Source organism: Blastomyces gilchristii, assembly GCF_000003855.2.
Source record: "Blastomyces gilchristii SLH14081 genomic scaffold supercont1.3, whole genome shotgun sequence".
Classification (NCBI taxonomy): Eukaryota; Fungi; Ascomycota; class Eurotiomycetes; order Onygenales; family Ajellomycetaceae; genus Blastomyces; species Blastomyces gilchristii.
This window is the reverse complement of record NW_003101680.1, coordinates 6,160,028-6,173,250: the sequence shown is the minus strand read 5'-3', so window position 1 is coordinate 6,173,250 and position 13,223 is coordinate 6,160,028. Positions and strand designations below refer to the sequence as shown.

Here is a 13,223-nt window from a genome sequence, read left to right as displayed (position 1 = left end):
ATTACATTGTGAATAAAGATATAAGTCAAATTCTTTGACTTTAAGTTCTTGTAGATGAGTATAAAGCATATTATCTTGATAAAGTAATCTACTATCATCAGCACACTGTCAAAACAGATATTATATATGTTCTTACTTTCAGAAAGACTTATAAGAGTGTTCATTTCTAGCTATTCTCAAGATTTTTACAGAATGAGTAGAGAAGTAAGTTCTTTATATAATCTGAATCACACTATCTATGAATTCTGATAAATAGTATAAGAATTCACTATCTTCTTTATAAGTTCTCACATCTTTAATCAGAAGTATTTTCTTATGAGTAACTCATAAGTTTTAGTATCTGTAAAATGACCTGCTAGAGAAGAGTCATAATATCTTTTAATAAGTTCTATGTATAGAAACTCATTTATAGATATATAAATTCAGCTCTCTCTTTATAAGAGATTATTTAAGTCTCTTTAATTCTTTATTTCTGCAGAATTGATTTCTGCTGTAAGCAGTTTCTGAATATACTGAGTATATTCATTCTTCAATTACAGTTCAGACAATCTGAATAGAAGATCTTATGAAGACTTATACTCTGTTTTCTCTTACATCAGATCTTCTATAATACTTCTTAAAGTGTATAAATTCTTCAGATTATAGATACTCTTTGCAAGAATTCTCACAGAGATTCTCAGAGTGTTAACTCTCAGTGTTATAGAGAGTAGTTATACAGACTTTTTCTCTTTTTTCTCTCTCTTCTCTTATAGAGAATTAAGAGACTCTTCAGTCAATCTCTTTATAATACTCAGTCTGAGTATTTTATAAAGCTTTTCTGTCTTCTCTAGTCTCTCTATATCTATTACTCTGATCTTCTTAACATAGTCAGATCTGTGAGAGAGTTCATTCACTGAGTTCTTAATTCTCTTAATATACTCTATCTTGAATCAGAACTTACTCAGTCTCTGAGCTCAGTGAATCTGCTACTGTGAGAGTTTCTTAGCTAAAATGAACTATTATAAGCTGTTATGATCAGTTCTAACAGTAATTACTGTTATAAGACTCTTAAAGTAGTGATATTAGTAGCAGAAGAATTTCACTATTATAAGAAGCTTCTGATTATAAATACTATAGTTAATCTCTGTAGATTACATCTTCTGTGAGAAAAAGATCACTGAAACTCAGTTCTTATTTAACTGTAGTTATAAGACTATTTCTAAAATTATAAAGAAGAAGATATCTGTCTTTAATCTGATTAAGAGTAAGAGATTAAAGTAAAACAGTATTACTATATCTATAAATATCTATTTTAATCTTATAAAGACTCTATAAGCTTCTGAGATAAGAAAGTTCTCACAGCTCTTTTCTCTTAATAATTTTTTTCATTTTTTATTTATAGAATAACTTCTTTATATTTTCACTCTTCAGTATGTCTGTAAGAGTCAAGAAGATTTTTATAAATATAAAGATAAACTGTCTATAGAAATTCACAAAGCTCAGAAAGATCTGAATCTTATAAATACTAGTTAACTCTGATTATAATAGAATAGTCTTAACTTATAAAGATTTCATCTGAATATTATCTGTAGTGATTATATATTCTAGAAAATCAATCTGACAGATACTGAAGTTGTACTTTATAAGCTTAATATATAGTTCTGTCTCATCTAAGATCTTCAATATGCTTTGTATATACTCAGTGTGTTCTTTCTTCTTTACAGAGTACATTATCACATTATTCAGATATATTATTACAAAGATATTCAGATATATATGAACTATTTTATTAATAAAAGACTGAAATACTGTGAGAGTATTAGTTAAATCAAAAGATATCACTAGATATTTAAATAATCTTAGTGCAGTTCTAAAGACAGTCTTTTATTCATTCTTAGACTGTATTCACAGCTGTGTATATATATTAATTATATTCAGTTATATAAATATAACAGCTTCTGTAAGATAGTTAATTACATTCTTAATCAGAGATAGAGAATAGTGACTCTTTATTATCTTAAAGTTCAGATTTTAATAGTCTATATATAATCTAAGATCTTTCTTCTTCTTCTTTATAAATATTATAAAGACTTTCACAGAGATCTGTGAAGATCAGATAAAGTCATTCTTCAGATTCTTCTTTATATAAATCTGCAAGATCTCTGTCTTGTAATAAGAGAGCTTATAGATTGATTCTCAGAAAAGTTTCTACTCTTCTATTAAATTTATTATCAGATTCTTCTTATAATAAGATAAAAGCTCAGCTGTCTTTACTGAGCTGAATATCTTTGTAAGATCTCAGTATTTCTCTGATATCTGAAGCTCAGTTTTCATAATCACAAAGTTCTCAGACATTTATAAAGTTATTAAATAGATGAGCTTATCTTCTCTGATTAGACTGACCGTGTGACCGTGTCTGAGACCAGGATCAAACTTTACAGTTGTTATATTGCCTAAAAGCATTACTTCTGATCATGATTTGTGTTCATCACATTGATTTCAAATCCTGTTATTTCAAATATTAAAGGTCTCAGATTCACTTTTCAAATAAAAATCTAGTCTCAGATAAAGAATATGTTTGAATTCTTAGTCACATTTTCATTCTGATCTCATTATTGAAAATGGCATTAAATGAGACCATGAAATCATTTCTCACTTACATAATATCATAACATAGTCAGCTCTGCGCGACAACCGCTCCACCACGAACTCGCTCGATTTTTCGAATAAGAACCCGCCGATAGATCCATCGAAAAGCCCTCGATCATACGAGCATTTTGACCCCATCGCCGACTGCATACCCCGTGTGGTGGTGGAGTTATCCAGCCAAACATGAACCAGACGTCGTTCGAAACTCCTGTGTGGGATTATCCCTCATTCTCCCCTACCACACCACAACCCCGGGCCAAATTGCCATACAAATTGTAAGGTGAAGAGACCTAGCCATATGCACCAATCTTCTCGATTTTGGAAGATCCCCAATCTGTAGTTGTGGAGATATCTGAGGAGTGACCTCCGCGAAAACCCTGTCCATCTTTGATGTTCCAAAACACCAACACCAAGTCCCACCCTTGTACCGCCCTTCCTAATCTGGCCCATCCCCGGCAGAAAAATACAAAAAGATACCTTGATGATAATATCAAGCACATAATCAACAGCCACTTCTGAAGTGCAACCTCCGCGGTCTGTCTTCAGTGTATCTAGACATCAATGCCAAGTCTCACCCTTGTATCATCCCTCTCAATCTGGCCCATCCCTGACAGAAAAGTATAAAAAGATACCTCAGCAACTGTACTTGATACATGCCCCGGTGGCCGAATGGTTAATGCGGCCACCCGGTAGCACCTTGGCGTGGGAAACCAAGGCGCGTGGGTTCGAAACCCGCAGGGGATACATTAAATCCGGAACTCAAGCACCTCAGGTTCCTAATAAATACAGAGGTGTACAAATCGCTTCAATGAATTGCTCTATGTTCCTGGGCTGGGAAGTTATTATCGCATGTATCTAATTGTCACTCCTTTGTATTTTCCTATGTTCTTGTTATCTTGGCGTGGTCTCAACACCTGTATTTCCTCCTGTATAACCAACACTTGACCTGTATTTAACATCACGCAAGGACTCATCATAAGCTCCGCTTGCATATGAGTATAATGGAAGAATAATAATAATAATAATAATGTACTTGATACATAATGGACAGACACAACAACTATAAAATCAGTATACTTCAAGGTCTGACTGAGCCTTTGATCCCTGCACAGTGAGATATATTAAATCTAGTTTTAATACCTCAATATTCAATAGATTCTGTAAGAGATTGAGAACAGCAACACTAGATTTCTATTAAATTTGAGAATTAACTCTATATTGATATAATCATTGACAAAGTCTTCTATTTTGAGATATAAATAATCAGTTCCTCTATATCCTGCTGACAATATTTATATTATTATATAGAAACAGACTTATATTCTCTATAATATCAGAACTCTGAAGAGGAAAAGTCTTGATAGAGAGTATACAGTAGTGTATATCTTAGCAGTTTCTATCTCATTCTTCTACAGCAGTTAATGCAAAAAAAAAAAAAAAGATCTTAGAAATAGTTTTTTACTTCTCTTGAAAAAGTAAGATGTTTTTCTCTGAGTTTTATACAATATTCTTACAAAGAATAAAAAACAGAGCTGTTTTCTGTCATAATTTTATATTCTTTTAAGTAAGAATTACTTTTTCAGTGACTGAAGAGCTTTCATTAATACTTAATTCTTTTTTACACTCTTTATTAACTGATTTGAGTTGCACACTTGTTGTGTGAGAAGAATTGAATAATTTAGAATAAAATTGAATAGTTTTAATCAATTTCTCTGCAAAAAATTGATTTATTTTTTATCAGTTTTTCTCTTAAAAACTGTCATATTATCTGATTCATTATCAATTGATATCATACTCTTCCTCACTGTATCCCAAGAAAGAGATTGTAAAGATTTTATTGATTTATCTCAAAAATCAATTTTAGTTTATTAGATTCTCTTCAAAAATCTAATCTAGTTACTGAACTAGTGTGAAAAAAATCAGGTGTTTTATACACAAAAGTCTTTCATTCTTCTTTTGAAACAGTCTGACCAACTTTTCAATTGAAAATAGACTTAGAAATATCTCAATTGAAACAGTCTGATCAACTTTTCATTGAGTGAGAACAATGAGTTCAAAAATACACTCAGTTGATGTGGAAAAAGATGCTTTCTCAAATACTATTCCTGAGATTGAAATTCTGAAGAGAAGAAAGAAAGAAGAAATAGAGAAACAACAAGTTCTTGAAATACAGGAACTTGAAAAAGTAAGCAAGATTCTTGAAAAGCAGTGTCTGAGTGAGATGAATGAAGAAGTTCTGTTAATTCTTCATGCTCAGGCTAGACAACTACAGAAGATGATCAAGTTCAAACTTGGAATCTCAAACACAGTTTAAAAAACATTGAAAATTTCTAGTACAATCACTGACTCTTCATCTTACTCTTCTTCTTTTTTTTCTACTTCTTCTTCTTCTTTGAATCAGAAGAAAACATATGCTCAAGCAGCTGAATCTGCTATCTCTAAACCTGCTATCTCAAAAGCTGCTCAAAATCCTGAGAAAAATGAGAAGAATACTGCTCATATCTCTATTCATAGAAAAGTGAAAAAGAAAATGCAAAAAGAGAAAAACTTTCAAATCTTCAGAAATAGAAGACTTATTCTCAAAGTCTCAAATCAGGACATTCTGCAAAGAAACAAGCTAAACTCAAATCTCATTTTCAGAATCAGAAATGAAATTAATCAGCAGTTCTTTTCTCAGTTGATGACTGATATTAAAGTTTAAAAACCAGTTATAGCTTCAATTAAGTCATCATTCTTTGAAAACTTCATCATTCTGACTACAATGTCTGAATTCAGTACTGAATTTCTTATTCAGAATGAGAATCTCTGAAAGTCAGTAGTAGAATCTTTGCTAAATACAACAATTCTATCTGAAAGAGATGAAAAGTGAGATAAATTCATTCTTCATGATATTTCAGTTGAAATTTTTAACTGTGAAGAAGGAATGTTACTTCTCAAAAATGAATTGAAAGAATACAACTCTATTCAACTGAGAAAGAAGCCTGTATGACTAAATTCAATTAAGTTCAGACAAAGCAGAAGAAATGCCTCTGTTCTAATATATATAAAAACACTTGAACAGTCAAAGATCTCTGAAGTAAGAGTAGCAGGTTTGAAAATGAGAGTTCATGAATATAAAGACTCAAGAATGAATCTCAAAGCTCAAACACAGTGTTCAAACTGTCAAAGATATGAACACTTTGTAATCTCATGTTTTAGAGACTCAAAATGTGTATTCTGTGTCAGAGATCACAAAGCTAGTGAGTATAAATGTGAAAGATGCTTAAAAAGAGATGAAATATGTCAACACACTCTGCTTAAGTGCTCTAATTGCAAAGAAAAACATGCATCTAACTCAAAAGAATGTATATTTGCTTCTAGAACTCAAAAGAACTGGAGAAAAGATGAAGCTCAAAGTCAATCTAGAACTGAAGAGAAGAGTCAAGTCAGTAGACTTACAACTGCAAGTTTAAAAAGAAGAAACTCTCAACTATCTATATCTTCAAACTTCAATTCTTCAGCTAAATGTAAACAGAATTTGAATTCTCAAACTTCTGTTAAAATTAGAGAATTGAGAAATGACTCTGATGATAAACTAGATATAATGCAAGCAGTTGAGATTCCTACTTTTCAAAATAGTTATAATCTACTATCTGATGATAGTGACTAGATCCTACTCTATCTCTACTCTCTTTTAGTATGAATATACAATAAAAACAACAAAAAAAGTTTAAAAACTCTTCAAAAATCACATTTATTTAAAATAATGTGAATAGAAACTCAAATTGTATTTATTCTTATCTTCAAATTGCATTTGAATAAAAAGTTGATTTTATACTACTTCAGAAACTGAATTTTGATACTGAGTAAAATTATATTATTTCTCATTCAAGCTACTACTACTTTCTATCTCAAAAGTCTGAGATAAAGTCAAGAGTAGTGATCTATGAAAGAAAGAGATCAAGATATTAATTTAATTCAAGATTTAATATCATGTCTGACCCTGATATTCCAGTGAGTGATATTATAGATAAAGAAAATGAGTTTAATACTATACAGCTCATAAATATCTATAATGAAAAGTCATTGAAGAAAAATAACAATATCTGAACAATTAATAGAGAATTTCTGAACATAACTTCATTAAGAAACTCTATAATTGCAGAAGATTTCAATGCACATCATCTCTGATGAAATTCAGAATGCAAGAGAGCAGTGAGAGCTGATAATCTGATTGAATGAATCTTTAAGTATTTAATAGATTTAGTTAACAAGTCTGATCAATAAACATTCTTTAGAAAAGACATGAAACAGAAATCTATTATAGATCTAATCTTCATATCACAAAATCTAATGAAAAGAAGACTTGTAAACTGATTTATTGATTCAAATGAGACATCAGAATCAGATCATGAGATTATTCAATTTGATATTGAACTGAGTGAAAAATAAATGAGTGAAAATCCTCTTCTCTCTAATCAGTTTAACTTTGAAAAAGCTGATTGAAAAGCAGTTGAAGAAAGCATAAAACTGTTAAAATCTGAAAGATAGAATGAGCTATATTGGAATTCTGGTCAAGATATCTCAAATGAAATGCTTGAGAATAGAGTGAAGCTTATTACATCTATTATTCTAACAAGTGTTAGAGATATAATTTCAAAGAGAAAATCTTCTGAGTATTTAAAATCTTGATGAAATGAGAATATCTCATCTAAAAGAAAGAATTAGCTACTGCTAGAAGAGATTGAAAGAATGATGTAATATCTGATAAAGAGTTCAAAGCTGTCAGAAATGAATATTTTTCAGATATTAAAAGAGCTAAAACAGACTGCTGGAATAAATTTCTTGAAGAAGCATAAGAAAAGGAAGTTTTTAAAGCTTTTAACTATACTAAAACAAGAAGTGTAGCAAACCTTCCAGCCTTAGAATATGAGTTTCAGAATGAATCATATACAGTAAACTCTTTTGAGAAAAAATGTCACACTTTTATAAGAATTCTGTTTCAGAACTCATCAGATTCAGATTCAGATTCAGAGAAAGAGAATATATCACTTCTCAACTACATTGATGAAAATGACTGGGAATGGCCTGATCTTACACAAGATGAATTAGAGTCAGCTATCTTCTCAAGTTCTGTTAAAACTGCTGCAGAGCCTGATTCAATTAATCACTTGATTATTCAAAATACATATTCCTACTTAAAGAATGAATATTTTGAGCTGTTTTTCAATCTCTTGAAAAATGAATATCATTCTGAATACTGAAGAGAAGCCACTGGAGTGATTCTTACAAAATCTAATAGAAAAACTTCAATTTCTAAGTCATATAGAGTAATATCTCTATTAAACTGTCTAGAAAAGATTTTGGAAAAGATAATAGCTACTTAACTATCTTTTATAAGCTCTATTAATAACTCTCTTTTATTCAGTGAATAAATGAGAGATAGAAAATAATATTCTGTAATTGACACTGTTCTCTCAGTTGTTCATAATATTCAAATAGTAAAGCATGAAGATCTGGTCTCAACTGCAGTTTTTATTGATATAAAAGAAGCATTTAATCATGTTTCAAAGTCAAAGTTAATTCAGACTTTGAAGATGTTAAAAATGCCACTTTCTCTAATAAAATGAGTTAACTATTTTATATCTAAAAGAATCATACAACTTTTCTTTGATGGAATGAAATAAGACAAGACTGAGATAAAAATAGAAGTATCACAAGAATCTTCAATCTCATCTATTTTATTTGCAATATACACTGCATATCTATTTAAAAATAGAAATATGAGAATAGTGTAATCTCTGAGTTATGTGAATAATATTGATCTAGTCTACAGCTCAAAAACTATCAAAGAGAATTTGAAAGTGATTGAAGAAGCTGCAAAGAAAATCTTTATTAGAGCAGATATCAATCAAATTCAATTTAATATGAATAAAACTGAGTTAATTCATTTCTTTTCTAGATTCAATGAGAAAGAACTATCTCTAACTCTTTTAAATAGAGAGATTAAACCCAGTGTAAATATCAAATGATTAGAAGTATGATTAAAGTCCAAGTTGAATTTTAAATATCACATTCAACAAAGAACTGTCAAGACAGAAAGACTATTAAACAACATAATCAGACTATCAAATACAGAGAGAGGTCTATTCTTCCAGGCTATGAGACAGTTATATGTAGCCTGTATTACATCAGTAGCTGATTATGAAGTTCAAGTTTGATAGAATAATCAAGAGAATTTCACTGAACTCTTTCAAAGTCTGTAAAACAGAGTCTTGAGAAGAATTCTAGAAGTATTCAAATCATCTTCTATTAAAGCAATAGAAATTGAAGCTTCAATTCCTCCTCCTGCTATTAGATTTGAAAAGGCCTGTATGAACTATGCACTGAGAGTTATAAAGATGAGCTCAAATCATATAATCAGAGAAAGAGTCTCTTCTTCATTTTCATCAATTAACTCTGAAAATGAACTGGATTGAAATAGATTTCTTGATTGAAATGAAAATAATTCTTCAAAGAAAATATCTTCTCAACTTTACAGACTATACTCTCTGATTAAAAATCAATTTTCTTCTTTAAATGTTGAAAAAGTGGATCATGAGAAGTTATCTCTCTGAAGAGAAAAGCTTGAATCTCTTATAGACTTACAAATAAGTGAACTATTAAAAGAGAAAGAATATGAACAGCATTTGAAGAGAATTTCTACAATCAATATAAAAGACTCTATTCTGATTTATTCAGATGACTCAAAAAATGAGAACCTGAATAGATTAGACACAGGCATTGCTTATACTGAAGATAATATCAATTTTATCTCAGATTTCTGAAATCTAGACTGTGAATCTGAAGTCTTTGATGCTGAACTATTTGCAATAGTGAAAGTTTTCAAACTCATAGAAATAAAATCTCATAAAAGAGGAAATAGTTTGAAAGAGGCATGAATATTCTCTGATAGTCAAGCTGCTTTAAAAAGACTTAGAAATAGTCAGATTCATAATGATCAAATGAATCTTGAACTGATCTTAAACTCTGTTTTAAAAATTTAAAAGAGAAGAATATCAAAGCTGATAATTCATCTACACTGAGTTCCTGCTCATATGAATATTCATGACAATGAATTGGCTGATTCAGCTGCAAAAAAGAGTGCAGAATTAAGCAGATCTATTCAAAAAATTATGTCCTGGTCTTTTATAAAGAGAAAAATAAAAGAATCTTGTTTAGATAAGTGAAATGAAAGCTGGCAGAAACAAAAGAAGAGTATACATTATTCAAGATTTGAAACAAAACCCAAGTGAAAATCTTGTTCAATTAAATGTAAAAAGAAAATATTCTCATCTATAATACAGCTGAAACTAGGATATGGCTATTTCAAATCTTATATACAAAGATTTGATGATAGATTTGACTCAATAGAATGCTTATTCTGCAATGCAAATGAGAATCCTGAGCATATTATAATACACTGTGCATTATACAATAGTCTCAGAGCCAGATTGAAAGAGAAGTATGATCTAAATCAATTAAATATGAGATTCTTATCTTATTCTCAACTGAGACAGAAATTAAATACTTAATAGACTTTCTATCAGAAACTCAAGCAGCTACAAGAAAATGACTAAATTCAGAATTATCTGAATATGAAGAGAAGAAAATCAATCAGATATAGTCTGTTAAAACAGCTCTACACTATCTTTTAATAATTTGTTTTGTTACAGTCTCTCTTTACTTTATCTTTTTCTTTCAATTTCTTTCTATCTATCTATTTAATATGTCTATCTTTAAGACTCTGTTCTCTTTCTCTTTTCCTTTGTCATGATATTGTCAAATGATTTCAAAGTATCAGAAGATGTTAAAACACTGCAATTTGTAAACAGTTTTTGTATTCTGAGCTGGAATTTTCTGATTTTGCATATCTGAAATTGATGAATGTATAATAGTTAACTTTACAGATATAGGAAAAACCCTGAGAACTAAAAGTTCTCAGGTAGATGTCATAGTCTCTGACTGCATACATCTATAATTGAAGAATAATAATAATAATAATAATAATCATAACATAGTGCTCATTTGTTGAAAATTCAACAGAGAGTATTATCAAATATCATTACTTTTCTGAACACAGATCATAATCAATATCATTTTAATTAAAAAAAAATATAAAATACAAAAAATAACAAAAAAACAAAAAACAAAATAACAAGAAAAAATCACAACAAAAAAAAAAAAAAAGAGAAAGAAAAAAAGAAGAGAAAGAAAAAAAGAGAAAGAAAGAGAAACAAAAAAAAAAAAGAAAAGAAAAAGAAAAAAATAAAAAATAAAAATAAAAAAAAAATCAAGATTGCAGAGCTGCAGTACTCTTAAAATACTCACTTCTCAGAGTCTTTGCAATGTTTATTATCAACTGTATATCTCTCACAGTAAGAGTAACACAGCTGTGATGAGTCATTATCTTAACATCATCTAATAAATAATCAGTATATATCTATATAAATGTGAATAATTAGAAAAGATACACTTAAAAAGTGTGATCAGAATGAACTCTGCTGTCACTTGAATAACATTAAGAATAGAACACTGAAATTGATGATTTCTCTCATTGATTTCACAGACAAGGTGTGTGAAGATGATCTTAAGAAATATAAGATTCTCTGACTTCTGATAGAAACAGATCTCATGAAGAGACTCTATTTTCATCATATCAGAGACTGAGTGTTACTAAAAAGCATTACTTTAATGTATATATACTTACTGCAGCAATTCACTCTCTGTGCATGTGACTGAGAGTTGCAGCTTTCTCACGCTGCATGACTCTCCCTGAGATGCTGCTGCTGATTTATAACTCACACAGTCTCTCAGTTCAGCACACACTGTGTATATACAGTTCTGTGTGCTGGGGCTGTGTTGGTCATTATAATCTGATGTGATACTTGCTTTTCACAGGCCATATTTCATTTGATTGAGAGGAAGAGGAAATGTGACTGCTATTTTATTTAAAGAAGAATGAATAATTGAATCTGTAGAAGATAATTTGATTTCTTCTGTATTTGAAATTTAATTAGTCTATACTCTTCAATTTGAGAGTTTCTAAGAGTGTTTTAATAGTTTTCATATTAGCTTGAAATTAGTGATTGATTGAAGAAGAGAAAAGAGAGAAGAAAGAAATAAGAATAACTTATCTTTATAATATAAAAACAGAGAATTGCTGTAATTATTTATTCTAGTAACAAAGATCTGTTTTCTGCATGTATTTCTGATACAGATTATATGATAACTGTATATAAAGAATATTAACAGTGCATGCATTGAATAAAGATGATGTTGCTATGCAACACTGTAGCTGTTTCTATACATTGCTGAAAGCTGTTAATACTTTCTTTAAGTCTCTTTATATTTGATAAGTTAGTAATATATTTCAATGCACTCTCTCTTTCATTATCATCATTATCATCATTATCATCATTATCATCATCATCATCACTATCATCATTATTATTACCATTATTATTATTATCATTATTATTATCATATCATTTCTAACTGTTTCTTCTGCCTTCACTTCTCTTCAATGCTCACTGAAATCAATCATGTCATCTCTCTTCAAATATTCTGCAGTTCTGCGGACTATCAAGACATGTGAGCACTGTCACAGATTGAAGAGAGAGAAGAAGAAGATGTTTAAGTGAGAAGAGACAGATCACAAGACATGTTATAATGCCTTGAAGAGACTCTATAAAAGAGTAGAATAATAATGATTTTAAGTAACACTTCTAATAGATTTAGACTGAACTAAGTATAGAAATAATGCAGATGACACTGCCTGTGAGAGATTGAAGAAGAAGACAGTGAAGAGTCTCATACAGTAGCAGTGAGATCAGAAGAAGTTCTGAGAATGATTTAAGATTAAGATAAAGAGAGAGAGAGAGAAGAAGAGTGTTACTGTAAATAAGCAGTAATAGAAGAAGATTAAGAAGATGTTGAAGTAGAAGATAAAGAAGTCAAAACTGATAAGTTTTTTATTTATTAAGAGATAATGATTTTTGATAACACTTCTGTTCTCTAATTGATTAGCAGGAGCTGACAGAGAAGAAGAGTATTGAGATCTTATTCAGATCTTGAATGCACTTCATGATTCAGAATATTGAGAAGATAGCTTTACTCTCTGAGCATGTTAATCTGCTTATCACTGAGATGGAACTGGAGACAGCAGACCAGAAAATGCGGGATTTTAAGGTACAGATTGACCTGGCTGAGAGGGAGCAGCAGAAACCCTTCTCTGAGAAGATAGTGAAGAGAGATTTTGAGATGATTATTATCTCAGATGAGGAGAAGAAGAAGGAGAAGAAGAATGAGAAATGAATTATAAAGAATAATAAGAAGAATAAGAAAGAGCAGAAAGATGATGAGTAGAAAAAGTTTTTTTCTTTTTATATTAGTTAGTTATAAGTTCATAATTATTAATAATTGAAATTAATTTTGAGTTTTTAAAAATTATTGTACAAGTTGTAATGAAGTCAGGAATAATATATATATATATATATATCTATAATGTATAAGTATCAACATTTTTTCAACATTGATATTCACAATTATTAATATATTTTTAATGATATCATCTG

At 29.8% G+C, this 13,223-nt stretch overlaps 1 protein-coding gene and 1 pseudogene across 2 annotated transcripts; both read left to right on the top strand.

Moving 5' to 3' along the window:
- Window positions 1–3,283: 3,283 nt before the first annotated feature.
- BDBG_16627 lies at window positions 3,284–3,372 on the top strand (annotated as a pseudogene). The gene has a single exon. The product of its transcript is annotated as a tRNA-OTHER (tRNA).
- A 9,360-nt stretch (window positions 3,373–12,732) lies between these two features.
- Window positions 12,733–12,963, top strand: BDBG_02590 (uncharacterized protein; the record flags this gene model as incomplete). Its single annotated transcript, XM_031720853.1, has 1 exon — window positions 12,733–12,963. The coding sequence occupies one exon, from the start codon at window positions 12,733–12,735 to the stop codon at window positions 12,961–12,963; it is 231 nt and encodes a 76-aa protein (XP_031577187.1).
- Window positions 12,964–13,223: the final 260 nt, after the last annotated feature.